Raw genomic sequence first — 17,514 nt, forward strand, 5'->3', positions numbered from 1 at the left:
AATAATAAAGAATATTTCTTTTGAGGTTCTGAGATTAATGTGCAGACTTCTCCCAATTAAATTACCGCATGTATAAGGGTTGATGTTCATTATTACACAAAAAAAAAGTAAATATAAAATGGTTATTTTTATTAATATTTAACGGTTATGAACTGTTTAATAATTTGGCGCTAAATATTCTAAGACCCTTATTCAATGGTTTTGAACTATTAAATATTATCAATTTATTCAATGATTTTTAGTCCAAAATCATTGAAAATTTTTTGCAATATGGAAATAGGAAATTTTGAGAGATAATGGTCAACAGTTTTGGATAAAAAAACAATTGAATTGTTTGTTATTATTTAACAGTTTTTTACTTATAACCATTGAATATGTATAAAAATGCAGCAGATGTGTCACAAAATCGCTGGACTATTTTCATTGTACTATTGGTCATCATATTTAATGATTTTTTCTCATAACCATTGAATATTATAACTATTTTTTTTTTTGAAATAGACGGGCTGTATTTCTAGCAACCCCTTATATTGTAATTTACAAAACAATATTCCAACACCCAAAAACAGATTCCAGCCAATAATAGTCATGTATATACACAAATGTACACTGAATTCCTATTAAAAAACTTATATACAACTTGAAATGCTTAAATTAAACAAATTAGTGGCTAAAACATAAAGCTTCAAATTCCAAAAATTGGCTAGGTATAATATATACCATTACTTCTTAACTATCATTGCTAATGGTTATTAAAACCAAACCATGCTTTGAAAGTACCATGTGCTAACTCTTCATGAACTTCTTCCATTTGAGCATGAGCATATGTGTCACAGTCTGCATCCTCATCATATTGTATGCAACAACCAATTAAAGTCATGTTTATTGATAAAAACTAATATAATATTGATGAATAGGAAGACAACATATATTACATCATTTGGAAGAGTTCTGGTTGAAGCGTGTTGGATTATGTCCTTCATGAATTTCATGACAATATACCCACATTTCCTGACTTTGTTTGCTTGCTTTGGGCATTACAATTATACAATGAATAAAAAAATCGAACAGTTAATTATGACATGACCTACAGTGATGTTGCTAACATAATTAATGATAAATACATATACCTTGACAACTATCCATGATGCTATTGCATCAAATCGACTGTTGCCCTTTACTAGTTATCAAAATTTTTTATCAACATTAGTGTAGTACATGACAATGGCCTTAACATGAAATAGAAAACTTGATATGAGAAATATTCATACAAAAAAAAAACAAATTACATAAACATATGCAAAAAATTTAGTCAATTTATTGATCAATAATTTCCAATGTATGCGATCTGATAGAGGGATGGCGATTATGAAGAGAGTCAAATACCACACCCTCCCTAAAGCTGGACTGATCACAAGTAACATTTAGTGACCCACCCCTATAACAAAATTACAATTAGGAAGTGTCATATAAATAATTAAATTTTGAATAAATTAAAGTCAAGTATCATAAAATAACTTATCCTTTACAATAAAGCGCTATAAATATTGTGTTTTCGTCAACACCACATTGCTAGAAGTATTGTGAAAGCTTGTGAGATATTTCTAATTCTTGCTTAGGACTCATTATGTCATGGCTATAAGGAGAGATCATATGAGGATTGACAAATATAATCTGTGTTATATCTCTTACAGCAAGCAAGGTAGTGTAGGGCCAGGTTTGTATTTTGACAATTGATCAATGAATACAATTTTCATACACGTTTGGTTCTTGAGATTTTGACCATTCTCTGGCACTATGCCCCATGAGACACAATCCATTCATCGTTTTGGCATTCTTGAGCATCGATTGGATCTACACACTACCTTCAATTAAAATATCCAGATATTAAAGACTTATTTAAAATTTTATTATTTTATTATTTTGAGAACTAATATTCAGTAAAACATATTACGAGAACAAAAAATGATAATGGAAAAAGTGTTTTTCATATTTTTTCGTGTTAAAGTGTACCTTTAGTCTTCTAACTTTTCACAAGAGTTAAAAGGATTGAAAATATATTAGGTAAATGTGTATTTTTGCCTCTAAATATTCTCTAAAAAACTTCTATCACTCTAAACAATGGGTTGGAACAATTTTACTTTTAAAGTAATTGAAATGAAGCATTTTTTCCTTTTCCTTTACCTTACATAACAATCGATGTTGAAATTCCAATTAATATATCTAACAGTCAACATTGAGAATTTGATAATGAGGGCAAAAATACTCTGTATTAATTACTTTAAAGGTAAAATTATTCCAACAAATAGTTTGGGGTGCTATGTGTTCCTTGGAGAATACTTCATAGGCAAAAATATACTTTTACTTGAAGATATTTTATAAAATTAGAGTATCAAAGGCAATGGTGGAGCCATTTGGTGGTGAGGGTGGGTAAATGCACCCCTCACTTTGAAAAAAATTAGAAATAGAATGCATAAATTTTGCAACTTTGCACCCCATACTGTTAATATTTTGTATTCTCCAAACTAAATAAAAAATATTTAGGCTCAAAAGCTTATTAAATACACAATATTTTGATGATCAAAATAAAATATGAAGAAGATATTTACATAATAGACCATATTAACATGTTCAATATAATTTTTTTAAAAAAATGATAATCAATATACTTATGTTATTATAATTTTAGTCCTAACATAATCGTTATTTTTAAAAAAATTATTAATTCTTAAATTAAATTATCTTGCGCCCTTTAACTTCACGTCCTAACTCTGATCAAAGGTAAATTTTAGCAATATATATAGGTATTTTGCCATTAAACTATTTTCTCAAGGATGCTAGGTGCCCTAAATTATCAGGTAGTTCAATATTGCTCTTTTGAAAGTATTAAAAAGGTTGTAAAGTTACCACTCAATTAAAAATCATCATTTATTTTGATAGTTAGAATTGATTGGAAAAGTTATGGAAATAGGTTTAACAATTATAAATAAATATCCTATAATAAAAATACCATTTATGTCCCAAAAATTACACACAAATATTAATGGGATAACATTATTCCTTACCCATCAGTAAAAGTATCATTTTAACTAGTTAGCTACTAGGTGATTGATGAGCAACTATCATGGTGATAGTGTCTCTGAGAGAGTAAGGATTCATCAGAAGAATGATAAATAAAGACCTTATAAGAATATTAATGTCAAGTTAAGATCTATCGTAACTAAAGTTCTTAAATTCAATGCTCATTATCTCATGTTTTAGTACTAAAATCTTAAAAAAAAATCTTTATTTTACGTTAATCTTCTTATGATATCCTTACTTGTTAGTCCGCCCCATTCCTTAAATCTGACCCTACTCTCTCTCTATATATGCGTGCATATGTATGCATGTATGCTTCCCATTTATGACTGATTAATAATTTGGGATGGTGGCGTATAGGTGGAGTGAGCTGGAGACGCAGGCTATCTTCTCATCAATGGAACCAAATACTTTCTCCAACAATGTCACTGGCATTCTCCTTCTGAACACACTATGAATGGCATGAGGTCCATGCATGCACTCTTTAATCTATATATATATATATATATATATATATATATATAGATATATAAAATACGGACAATCCAGATTTAAAGTTTTTAATTTTTTCATATTTATTAAAATAAAATTATAAAAAAATTGATAATGTGTAGTATCACCAATTTAGACAATCTAGATTTAATGAGTGGTCTAAATTTAATATTAATTTTTTATAATTTTTATGAATTGACGATGCATATTTTTTTGTAAAACAATTCATATTTAAGATTTCTAAATAATAATTTTTTAAAATATTTTTAAAAAATTACATGTTAGAATATTCTTTATTTTTAATATTGAATTATCAAAATAAAAATTATAGAAAAAATATAATATTAAATATGAACCTTTCAGAGTGAATTTGTGCAGTCATTTTAATTTTAAAGTTTAATCAACCATATGAAATTTAAACTGTTTAGATTGGTAATCTAGCAAACTTGTTAATTTTTTTATAATTTTTATAAAATTTTAATTTAATAAAGAAAAGTAAAATAAAATTTAAAAACTTTAAGTCTCCGCAGAGGAAAGTCAACTCCGTGCGTCTGTTATGTGTGCGTGTATGGGCATATGATAGCCATGTACTATATTGAAAGAATGATACGTAGATACAATTATTATGGGATTGTTTGTTTTCTATTTTTAAAATTATTTTTTATTTTTGAAAATAAAAAATTATTTTTTTTTTTGAAAATAAAAAATTCAAAAACTTATTTGAATAAATGTTTTCAATTTAAGTAATTGTTTCTAAAATTGTTTTTATTTTTTAAAAATAGAAACACCGTTAAGTTGTTTTTGTTTTTGTTTTTGTTTTCAAAATGCACTGCATTTAATTATTAAAAATTACAGCTACCTTGGCTAATTTTTCTTATAAATCACCACTATGGATCATCTATAGCCATCACTAATGATCTATTATTTAATTCTAAATTTTTTTTAATTAACAAAACCAAATGAATTTTTATTTTGCCTTGTTTTGAAAAATAATTTTAAAAACTGTATTACAAAAAAAATTAAAATAAAAAACAGAAACAAAAACCAAACAGGCCTTAATACTCTCAATTTTTATGATATTTGCAAAGCAGGTTTGATTTAGAGATACACTTGGTGCACGAAAGCGAAGCAGGACAAATTGCAGTGATTGGCGTATTTTATGGAATCGGATTTCCCAATCCTTTCCTACTTACGGTAACAACAACAGCAAACAAACATTTTTCTCTCAAAATATTTCGAGAGAAAATACAAGAATTTTTCTTGAAAATATATAATCATCATCAGTCAGTACATTTTCACAAGAATTTTTTTCTCTCTAAGAGAAACTCTACTTATAGAGAGAATACGTGTTCCCTCTCTTATACTTAATATGAGACAATTTCATAAGTTTTGATTGATCCTTAATAAATCAAATTTAATGAAGAATTAATGAATTATTTCCAGAAATATTCACACATCAAATTGGTTAATTTAGGTCGCATGTTCGACTTCAAGATTTAATAGTAAAGTTAATGATTTTACTTACGGGTAATTTAGGAATTTTATAAAACTTTTCAAAAAAATAAGACTCTTATATAATTTTAACTATATTTCTTAATCCACGTGATTTAATTAAAAAAATTTCTAAATAGAATCAGAGAAAGTACATCTTATTGAACTTGGCTATTTCATCTTATATTTATATGATGTTTCTTTTGTTTTATGTGATGCATGAGTTAACACGCATTTCTCAAGACAGAGAGGCAAGACTACCATTGGGTATGGTAGATCCAGAGCTTGTGATCAACATAGACAGGAATGTGTATTACAGATATATGGGTTCTTTAACAACTCCTTGTCATGAGAATGTGGTGTGGACCATTGTTGGAAAGGTTTCATCTTATTTATTACTTTACCAACAATAAAAGTTACATTAATTAATTAATTAATTTTGTACATGTTGCGTTCTTAATTATCATTAACTTTTCCTAATTCATTTATTTGGTTAAACAAGTTTCGCTGGGGCAAATTGAACTGCTTCGTATTGCGGTTCGAGACGTAAGTTTTCATTGTTTATTTGGAATATGTCACTCCAAATCCTTGTACTTTAATATTATTTGTTTTCAGTTCTTATAGTTTATTTTCATTCATTTTTTTTACTCTATCTAAAATATTGGTCTCTTTATTTTGAAAAAATTTTAGTAGGACATAAATATTGGCCGAAACCATCATTTTAATTTTGCTGAGGTCTGATATCTTATATTCCTCTTTTGCCTTTTTCATTCTCATTCATTTTAAGAAAGTGGGATTCATCTTCTTCTTTTTTTCAATTAAGATCAAATTTTTAATTAGATTATTTTATTTTTTTTCCAGGTCAACATGTTTATTTCTAGTTATTTATTTGGGTTGAACAGTGTTAAGTACATGTCAAAAAAATAAACACTATTTTAGAATATATCAAAAGAGAATGATTTCCTAATATATTAATATTCTTTTCCAAGCTTACTCAACCCCCACACAATTGTGAAATCAAGTCCATCACCACCAACCAACAATTAATCAATCCATATAATTTATAAGTAAATATTCTACATTGGTAATCAACCGTGGATAGTTAATTGGAACAGAGAAAATGTTAGCCATAAAAACTAAATTCAAAAGAGAATTATTTTCTAATATAATAATATTACTTCTTTTCCAAGCTTACTCAACCTCCACACATTTGTGAAAATCAAGTCCAACTCCACCAACCAACTATTAATGCAATATATATAATTTATACGTAAATATTCTATATTGGTAATCAACCATGGATAGTTAATTGGAACAAAGAAAATGTGAGTCATAAAAACCAAATTCCCAAAATTCCACTCTCATGCCACAGCCCTAATTGCTCATTCAATTTACCTCAATTTCTTACTCATCTAACTACACAGCACTCTCAACTATCATTCAATGTCCTAATTACACACAAAGCTCCCAAATTTGCATTTAGGCTTCTCCAAACAATTAACAAAGTCCATCTCTAATTAATATTCCAAACCGATCGATTAAAAATCAAATTCAACCTCCAATAAACAATATTATTACTAAATCATAAAATCACACCGCGGGAGATATAATTTCTGCTGCAAACGGAACTTACTCCTTATGTCTATATATAAAAGGAAAATCATAAACCACAACTTAGTTGGTGTAAATGTCATTAAATAAGTAACTCTTAAATAATCACCAAACCCTAACTTGAATATAATCTTCTCAAAACATGAAATGGGAGAAATATGGACTGATTAAATCTTTAGTCTAATCCAATTTACTCATTTAAACCCAAATTAAAACATGTGATATAATCTCTCCAAATTTGAAATCTATAAAATCATAATCTTCCAACACAACCAAATCTCAAAAACATAGGATGATAACCTCAACATGCAAAGGATCATAATTCTTAGCCCTAGCAGAGTCCCAATCTACCTCCTCTATGAAAAATATTTTCTTTCTTTCTTTCTTTGTCATTTTTTCATTTTTAGCAACCCAGAACCGTTTTTATGGTTTGAATTCGGCACGAACGTCCCCCTTTATCTGTTTACGCTGGTGCCAAATACAACCGCTTATGAAAATCCTTTGCTCTACACACGTTCGGGGAGGAACACAACACTTCTGTGCTGTGTCTATGAACACAACAATTAGAGACACTGCCAAAGACCCCAAAATGCTCCAAAATCACTTTTATCCCATCCTTTAACATACCTAATGCTTCTAAGCCAGAATGATCATAATTAAACAAGTTAAATCTGACTCAAATTAGCCTAAAATCATAACTATCTTACCTAGACCAGCTAATATATACCATTATTTCTTAACTATCACTGCTACTGGTTGTTAAAACTAGACTATGCTTTGAAAATATTGTGAACTAACTCTTCAAGGACTTCTTCCATTTGAGCATGAGTATATGTGTCACAGTATGCATCCTCCTAGTATTGTATGCAAAATAGATTAAAGTCACGTTTATCGATAAAAAACTAATATAATATTGATGAATAGGAAGACAATATATATTAGATCATTTGGAAGAGTTCTAGTTGGAGCATGTTGGATTATGTCCTTCATGAATTTCATGACAGCATACCCACAATCTGTGACTTTGTTTGCTTGCTTTGGGCATTATAATTATACAATGGATAAAAAACCGAACAGTTAATTATGACATGACCTACAGTGATGTTGCTAACATAATTAATTATAAATATATATACCTTGACAACTGTCCATGATGCTGCTACATCTAATCAACTACTATCCTTTACTAGTTGTCGAAATTTTTGATCAACATCAGTGTAATATATGACAATAGCCTTAACATGAAATAGAAAACTTGGTATGAGAAATATTCATATAAAAAGAACAAATTACATATATATACGCAAAAAATTTAATCAACTTACTAATTAATCATTTCCACAATATACAGTCTGTTAGAGGGATGGCAAGGTCAAGGTACCACACCTTTCTTAAAGTTGAATTGATCACAAGTAACATCCAATGTCCCCTATGACAAAAATTATAATTAAGAAGTGTCATATATAATAATTAAATTTTGAATAAATTAAAGTCAAGCATCATAAAGTAACTTACCCTTCACAATAAAGTGCTATGAATATTGTGTTCTTGTTGACACCACGTTACTAGAAGTATTTTGAAAACTTCTGAAATATTTCTAGTCCTTGCTTAGGACTCATTATGCCATGGCCATAAGAAAAGACCATATAAAGATTGACAAATATAATTTTCTGTGCTATATCTCTTCCGGCAAGCATGGTAGTGTAGGGCTTAGTTTGTATTTTGACAATTAATCAGTGAATACAATTTTAATACACATTTGGTTCTTGACATTTTGGCATCAAGACCATTCTCTGGCACCATGCCCCTGGAGACATGATCCAGTGATCATTTTGGCACTCTTGAGCATCGCTTGGACCTACACTACCTTCGATTAAAATATCCAAATATTAAAGACTTATTTAAAATTATTTTTATATTATTATTTTGAGAACTGATATTTTGTAAAATATATTATGAGAACAAAAGATAATAATGAAAAAACTGTTTTTTGTATTCTCTCTTATTCTCCAAAACAATAATTCCAGAATATTTAAAAAGTATTTTCATTTTTCTATTCTTCAAAACAATATTTAATGTTTTTTGTTTTCAAAAATACTTTTGAAAACATGTTATCAAACATATTTTTTTACTTAAACAATTTTTTTCAACTTTTTTAATTAACAAATTGGAAATAAAATCAAACAAATCATTATTTTGCTGATTCACACTCCTTCGCCTTCCTACACGCTCTCTATATATTCATATCTCTCAGGCCACTCTTATCTCACTGTCTCATCTCAAGATTAATTAATGGATGACAATCCCAGAATTTCCATCTTCTTCGTGGCACTCCTTTTCCTCTCTTTCTCTGCGGCCTCTTCTGGTAAGCACACGATGATGATGATCCATGTATATGAATAATCTCTCTCTCTCTCTCTCTATCTATATATATATATATATATCTATATATATTCTGTGGCTTTTAAATATTAATTGGTGTTGGTGGAATATGCACAGAGGATCATGAGTTTAGCTACGACCCGGATAGTGAGAAAGGGCCAGATCACTGGGGAGACATTCGACCTGAGTGGTACAAGTGCAAAAATGGAACCATGCAATCTCCCATTAATCTCAACATTCATGAGTCTCAGTTAACATCCAGTTTAGGCCCTCTTCAGCTCTACTATCATCCCTCCGATGCCACTATTTTCAGTACTGGCCATGATATTATGGTAATTCAACTTATACTAGTCTCTCTCTCTCTCTCTCTCTCTCTCTCTATATATATATATATATAGATATAGGTTAAAGTGTACATTTAGACTTCTAACTTTTCACAAGAGTTAAAAGGAATGGAAATATGTTGGGTAAATGTTCATTTTTGCCCTTGAAATATTCTTTGAAGAACTTCTAGCACTCTAAACTATTGATTGGAATGATTTTACTTTTAAAAGAATTAAAATGAAACATTTTTGCCTTTTCCATCAACTTCCCTAACGATCAATGTTGAAATCTCAATTAATATTTCTAATAGTCAACGTTGGAAAATTGATGATGAGGGCAAAATTACTCTATATTAATTACTTTAAAAGTAAAATTGTTCCAATAAATAGTTTGGGGTGCTATGCGTTCCTTGGAGAATGTTTCAGAGGCAAAAATATACTTTTACTCTAAGATATTTTGTAAAATTAATAAAATAAACTAAAACCATATATAAATAGAGTATCAAAATTCAAAGGTAAAATTTTGCAATATATATAGGTATTTTGCCATTAAACTATTTTCTCAAGGATGCTAGGTGTCCTAAATTATCAAGTAGTTCAATATTGCTCTTTTGAAAGTATTAAAAAGGTGTTAAAGTTACCACTCAATTAAAAATCATCCTTTATTTTGATAGTTAGAATTGATTGGAAAAGTTATGAAAATAGGTTTAAAAATTATAAATAAATATAAATATCCTATAATAAAATTAATATCATTTAAGTGCCAAAAATTACATACAAATGTTAATGGGCTAATATTATTTCTTACCCATAAGTAAAACATATACCAAAATACCATTTTAACTAGTTGGCTACTAGGTGATTGATGACCAACTATTATGGTGATAGTGTCTCTAAGAGAATAAGGATTCATTGGAAGAATGTCAAATAAAGACCTCATAAGAATATTAATGTTAAGTTAAGATTTATTCACAAGTAAAATTCTCAAATTTAGTGCTCATTATCACATGTTTTAGTACTAAAATCTTTATAAAAAAATTTTGATTTGACATTAATCTTCTTAATTATGATATCCTTACTTGTTAGTCTGTCCCATTCCTTAAACCCGACACTACTCTCTCCCCCCCCCCCTCTCTCTCTATATATATATGTATGCATGTATGCTTCACATTTATGACTGATTAGTAATTTGGAATGGTGGCATATAGGTGGAGTGGGCTGGAGACGCAGGCTATCTTCTCATCAATGGAACCAAATACTTTCTCCAACAATGTCACTGGCATTCTCCTTCTGAGCACACTATGAATGGCATAAGGTGCATGCATGCACTCTTTAATCTATATATATATATATATATATATATATGGACTCAGTTTCTCTCTCTTGCCAATCCCTTCGCTGCTCTCCTCCTTGCTTGATAAGATCTGTGTTGTCTAGATTAAATACGGACAGTCCAGATTTAAAGTTTTTAATTTTTAATATTTATTGAAATAAAATTATAAAAAAATTGATAATGTGTAGTATCACCAATTTAGACAATCTAGATTTAATATGGGTGGTCTAAATTTAATATTAATTTTTTATTATTTTTATGAATTGATGATGCAGATTTTTTGTAAAACAATTCATATTAAAGATTTTTAACTCATAATTTTTTTAAAATACTTTTTTTAAAAATTACATGTTAGAATATTATTTATTTTTAATATTGCATTATCAAAATAAAGATTATAGAAAAAACATAATATTAAATATGAACCTTTCAGAGTGAATTTGTATAGTCATTCTAACTTTAAAATTTAATCATCCATATTAAATATAAACTGTTTAGATTGGTAATTTAGCAAACTTATTAATTTTTTTATAATTTCTATAAAATTTTAATTTAATAAATGAAAATAAAATAAAATTTAAAAACTTTAAGTCTTAGCAGAGGAAAGTCACCTCCGTGTGTGCGTTGTGCGTCCATGCGGAGGCATATGTTAGCCGTGTACTATATTGAAAGATTGATACGCAGATACAATTATCATGGGCTTGTTTGTTTTCTATTTTTAAAAATTATTTTTTGTTTTTGAAAATAAAAAATGCAAAAACTTATTTTAATAAATGTTTTCAATTGAAGTAATTGTTTTTATTTTTTGTTCTTTTAAATAGAAACAACTTTAAGTTGTTTTTGTTTAATTTTTTTAGTTTTCAAAATATACTACATTTAATTATTAAAAATTAAAGCTATCTTGACTAATTTTTATTATAAATCACCAATATTAATCATCTATAACCATCATTATCAGTCTATTTTTTAATTTTAAAATTTTAAAATTAACATAACCAAATGAATTTTTATTTTGTCTTGCTTTAAAAAATAATTTTGAAAACTGTATTACAAAAAAAAATTAAAATAAAAAACAGAAACAAAAACCAAACAGGCCCTAATACTCTCAATTTCTATGATATTTGCAAAGCAGGTTTGATTTAGAGGTACACTTGGTGCACGAAAGCAAAGCAGGACAAATTGCTGTGATTGGCGTATTTTATAGAATCGGGTTTCCCAATCCTTTCCTACTTAGGGTAACAACAACAGCAAACAAACATGTTTCACTCGAAATATTTTGAGAGAAAATACAAGATATTTGAGAGAACGAGAAGATTTTTCTTGAAAATATATAATCACCATCAGTCAGTGCTTTTTCACAAGAATTTTTTTTCTCTCTAAGAGAAACTCTATTTATGGAGAGAATACGTGTTCCCTCTCTTATACTTAATATGAGACAATTTCATAAGTTTTGATTGATTCTTAATATATCAAATTTAATGAAGAATTAATGAATTATTTCCAGAAAAATTCACATAACAAGTTGGTTTATTTAGGTGGCATGTTTGACTTCAAGATTTAATAGTAAAGTTAATAATTTTACTTAAGGGTAATTTAGGAATTTTATAAAGCTTTTGAAAAAAATAAGACTCTTATATAATTTTAACTATATTTCTTAATCCATGTGATTTAGTTAAAAAAAAATTTCTAAATAGAATCAGAGAAAGTACGTCTTCTAGAAATTGGCTATTTCATCGTATATTTATATGATGTTTCTTTTGTCTTAGGTGATGCATGAGTTAACACGCATTTCTCAAGACAGAGAGGCAAGAATACCATTGGGTATGGTAGATCCAGAGCTTGTGATCAACATAGACAGGAATGTGTATTACAGATATATGGGTTCTTCAACAACAACTCCTTGTCATGAGAATGTGGTGTGGACCATTGTTGGAAAGGTTTCATCTTATTTATTACTTTACCAACAATAAAAGTTACATTAATTAATTAATTAATTTTGTACATGTTGCGTTCTTAATTATCATTAACTTTTCCTAATTCATTTATTAGGTTAAACAAGTTTCGCTGGGGCAAATTGAACTGCTTCGAGTTGCGGTTCGAGACGTAAGTTTTCATTGTTTATTTGGAATATGTCACTCTAGATCCTTGTACTTTAATATTATTGTTTTCAGTTCTTATAGTTTATTTTCATAGATTTTCATTCATTTTGTTTACTCTATCTAAAATATTAGTCTCTTCATTTTGAAAAAAAAAAATTAGAAGTACATAAATATTGGCCGAAACCATCATTTTAATTTTGCTGAGGTCTAATATCCTATATTCCTCTTTTGCCTTTTTCATTCTCATTCATTTTAAGAAAGTGGGATTAATCTTCTTCTTTTTTAATTAAGATCAAATTTTTAATTAGACTATTTTATATTTTTTTCCAGGTCAACCTGTTTATTTCTACTTATTTATTTGGGTTTAACAGTGTTAAGCCCATCTCAACAAAACTAACACTATTTTAGAATATATCAAAAGAGAATGATTTTCTAATATATTAATATTACTTCTTTTCCAAGCTTACTCGACCCCCACACAATTGTAAAATCAATTCCATCACCACTGACCAACAATTAATCAATCCATATAATTTATAGGTAAATATTCTACATTGGTAATCAACCATGGATAGTTAATTGGAACAAAGAAAATGTTAGTCATAAAAAAATGTTAGTCAATTACTCATCTAACTACACAAACTCTCAACTATCATTCAATGTCCTAATTACACATCTCCCATGCGCTTCTCCAAACAATTAACAAAGTCCATCTCTAATTAATATTCCAAACCGATCGATCAAAAATCAAATTCAACCTCCAATCAACAATATTATTACTAAATCATAAAATCACATATTGGGAGATATAATTTCTGCTACAAATGGAACTTACTCCTTACGTTTACATATAAAAGGAAAATCATAAACCACAACTTAGTTGGTGTAAATGTCATAATTAAGTAACTCTTAAATAATCACCAAACCCTAACTTGAATATAATCTTCTCAAAACATGAAATGGGAGAAATATGAACTGATTAAATCTTTAGTCTAATCCAATTTACTCATTTAAACCCAAATTAAAACATGTGATATAATCTCTCCCAAATTTGGAATCTAAAAATTCATAATCTTCTAACACAACCAAATCTCAAACACATAGGATGACATGGTACATAATAGAGGGAGGAACCTTTCCTTTGTGATTAGGATCAAGTAACCTCAACATGAAAGTATCGTAATTCCTAGCCCTAGCAGAGCCCCAATCTACCCTCCTCTATGAAAAATATTTTCTTTTTCTGATATTGTCATTTTTAGCAACCCAGAACCCTTTTTATGGTTTCAATTCGGCACTAATGTCCCCCTTTATCTGTTTACGCTGGTGCCAAATACAAAAACTTATGAAAATGCTTTGTTCTACCCACGTTAGGGGAGGAACACAACATTTCTGTGCTGTGTCCGTGGACAGAGACACTGTCAAAGACCCCAAAATGCTCCAAAATCACTTTTATCCCATTCTTTAACGTCCCTAATGCTTCTAAGCCACCATGATCATAATTACACAAGTTACATTTGACTCAATGAGCCTAAAATCATAACTAACTTACTCTAGACCAGCTATTTAGTTCAGAAAAATTAAGTTTAGAATGTTACAGTTTGGGCCATCTATCTCATGATCATTCTAAGTATTTTTTAAAAAATATAGAGGCTAACATTTTAGATAGTGCAAACAAAATGGCTGAGAAACCACATTTTCTCTCTCTGTTATTTTTTTTGGCCTTCTATTCCTTTTTCTTTTTTGGAGAGATGTGATTTATTATGACTTTCTTTATTTAGTCATCTTGTGCATGCATTGCCACATATCAATGGAAGTGAAAATGACCAAATTAATGTACTTTTTATAATGCGTATAAAATGAACCTAATCAGTAAGACCTAATTAATTCGTATGCATAAAGTTTATTTTATTTTTTTAATACTTCAAAATTAATATTGGGAATATATCATTATATTATTAGAGAAATCACAGGAAAGATTTAACCTTATCAAAGTTCATCAATCAGGATACGTTCTTATTCACTTATAACCTACATCTGACAAGAAATATTATACTGGTCAAAGTTCATAATCATCATCAAGATTATTACACCTATAGTGGCGGCTTTCATTGTATCTCAATTTATTGCAACAATTAATTTTCACTATGGGTTTAAATTAAACGCTATTATATGCATAAGGAAAAAAAATTCTGCGCAGCAACTTATTGATTTGTCTATTTTTTGCAGGCATTTTATACCAATGCAAGACCACTGCAACCACGAAATAATCGCTTGGTGCAATTCCAAGTGCCAAAAATTTTCTAGTAATTAATCCCACTAGTAAGAAATAAAGTATCGAGTTCTGCACGTTCAAATTAAATAATGATATGTAAAATATTAATGTTGCTGCTACTTTACTATGGATGTAAAATAAAGGTGCTACATTAGTAGCTCACTACACTTGATTTAAATCCCGTGGCATGCTCGAGGATTTAAAGCTAGCTGGCTTTCATTCCTGTACGTTGTACGGATGAACAGTAGTACAATCTACACTATTAGCCATCTTATTTAGATAATGAAACTGAAGCAAACAAAAATTTGTCATTTCATTATGCATTAGTTTCAAACACTATCAATACACTTCGTTTAATCGAGCAGAAAATTATTAAAGTTAAAGAAACAGTTCTCATCAACGTTCTAAATTGTAAGAAAAGGAAACTTATAATTACTACAATAATCTTTGCAGCACAAGTACGCATGTTAGGTTTGTTAAAGTGTTAGCTTTGTTCATTTTTAAACAATGAAATTAAGGATGTAAAGTAAATTCTTGACAGTAAATCAGCTGTGACTTAAGTTCTCTTTATCAGTCAGTTAAAGGATGCTTTATTAGCAGCATGACATGAAGTAATTACTTTTAGTGTGAAATATTAAAGTGTTCCCATTTAGTTTTTGAAAAGAACAAATAACAGTAAAAATCTACCTGGTCAAAACCCATTTAATCCGCTAGTTAAAAGAAGGGATTAGTGAAGATTGGACTTTAAGACAAATTTATAGATTTAGCTTCCATTTAGTGCCGTTTTAGACTTGTTAGTATTCTGCTGATAGCCTTTTCTACTTGTCTCGGTATTATTTTATAGAAAAAGAGAATGGGGTGACTGACCAAATGCAGCTCATAATAATAATCTCAAAAGCCTAAAATAAAGGAGGATCATTGAAAATTGCTAATCATAACAATTACGTATAAATTAAAAGCTCACTTTCAGTTTATCTAATGATCATGTTTTCATCTCAGTGAAAGTGACCCAAAAGATTTTTGTCTTCATTAAATTCACACACATACAAATATTGATTTGAGCACCGTGACTTGGAAACTTATGGCTTGGAATAATGCTTTAGACGTTAATATACAAATAAAAAAGGATCTATTAGGGAAAAAAAAAAAGGGAAAGAAAGTAATTGTGAAATTATGCATTGAGACGGTAAGTGCTTTCTAACTATTTTCCTATTTTATTTTTATTATAATGTTTTGTTAAATATTGTCATGAAGGATGCTTGTAGATTCCTTGTTTGAAGTTTTTTTTTTTTTGTGAATTTCATTACTCATCTTATTTTTTTGGTTTTATTTTGCCACTATGAACTTATCTTATTTTTGGTTTTGCAGAGGAACAAAACGTTGTTGAAGGAGCATGAGCAGAGAGGGAAGTCATCAGTGCTTGTTGTGGTACCATTCTAGCTTTTAGGAGGTAATCCGTTATGCCTAGGAAATTTTTAAAATTTTAAATTGTATGACTCCAAATACTGATGGAATTTTGACTAATTTTTAATCATGTATAATTTTATAATGTTTAATAAATTTATGCTTTTTAGTATTTAAATTGTCTTAATATTATTGAGTAACAATTGATTATAAAATTTATTAGAATGTATTAAAAGATGGGTCCAATTAAGGAGGATATCTTTTTGAAAAAAATAAAGATACATATGGGAACAGTTTTTTGATAAGCGCTCACTACTACAAATATGGTCTATTGGAGTATGCATATCAGAGCGTTTCTAACAAAAACAAAAAAATCGATATAGAAAGGCAAAGCATACTGGAGCTTTTCTAAAAGCAAACGCTCCAGTAAGTTTAAACCTATGGGAGCTTTTTAGTCAATAAAAAGCTGCTATATGTTAATTTTATCCTACAGGAACGTTTTTACATGAAAAAACTCCCATGAAGTTTTTAAAGTAAAAAAATAAATAAAGTATTAAGAATTTTAAATACTTATAAAATATAAATTATTATTTTTAAAAAATAAATTTATATTATATAATTAAATTTTTTGAAAAAATTTATTTTTATAAAATATAAAGTATTTTCAAAATATTATCTTTAATATTTTATATATTAAAATGTTAAACGCTATTGCAAAGTTGAAATTATTAAAAATAAATAATAATACAAAAATAATAACTATCGTAAAATTTTAATATAAAATTCACAGATATTATTAATTTTAAATTATTTTAAAAATAAAATACACATACCGGAACGTTTCATAATTAAAAAATCTCTCATAGATAACATTTTTTTTATTTTTTTATTTTTCAAGATCTATGGGAGCTTTTCTTATAGAAAAAGCTCCAATAGGATGAGAGAATATGGGAGCATTTTTTTTTTTAAAGCTTCCATATACGATATTTTTATTTTTAAAATTTTTAAATACCTACAGGAGCTTTTCCA

The 17,514-nt window shown here is 28.3% G+C and overlaps 1 protein-coding gene across 1 annotated transcript; it reads left to right on the forward strand.

Annotated features, from left to right (window-relative positions):
• The first annotated feature begins 8,930 nt into the window (after nt 1-8,930).
• Nucleotides 8,931-15,400, forward strand: LOC129292912 (alpha carbonic anhydrase 7-like). Its single transcript, XM_054930614.1, has 7 exons — nt 8,931-9,037; nt 9,172-9,386; nt 10,586-10,692; nt 11,843-11,945; nt 12,477-12,647; nt 12,760-12,813; nt 15,036-15,400. Exons 1-7 carry the CDS (start codon nt 8,965-8,967, stop codon nt 15,111-15,113), a joined length of 801 nt encoding a protein of 266 aa, XP_054786589.1. The 5' UTR covers nt 8,931-8,964; the 3' UTR covers nt 15,114-15,400.
• Nucleotides 15,401-17,514: the final 2,114 nt, after the last annotated feature.

Source organism: Prosopis cineraria, unplaced genomic scaffold (genome assembly GCF_029017545.1).
Source record: "Prosopis cineraria cultivar Desert tree isolate PC_DT_omini unplaced genomic scaffold, ASM2901754v1 PC1, whole genome shotgun sequence".
Taxonomy (NCBI): Eukaryota; Viridiplantae; Streptophyta; class Magnoliopsida; order Fabales; family Fabaceae; genus Prosopis; species Prosopis cineraria.

Coding starts and splice junctions, on each gene's coding strand:
- LOC129292912 (XM_054930614.1), top strand. CDS start 8,965: ATGGATGACAATCCCAGAATTTCCATCTTCTTCGTGGCACTCCTTTTC. Junction 10,693..11,842: donor CACACTATGAATGGCATAAG/GTGCATGCATGC, acceptor TTTGCAAAGCAG/GTTTGATTTAGAGGTACACT. Junction 12,648..12,759: donor TGTGGACCATTGTTGGAAAG/GTTTCATCTTAT, acceptor TTCATTTATTAG/GTTAAACAAGTTTCGCTGGG.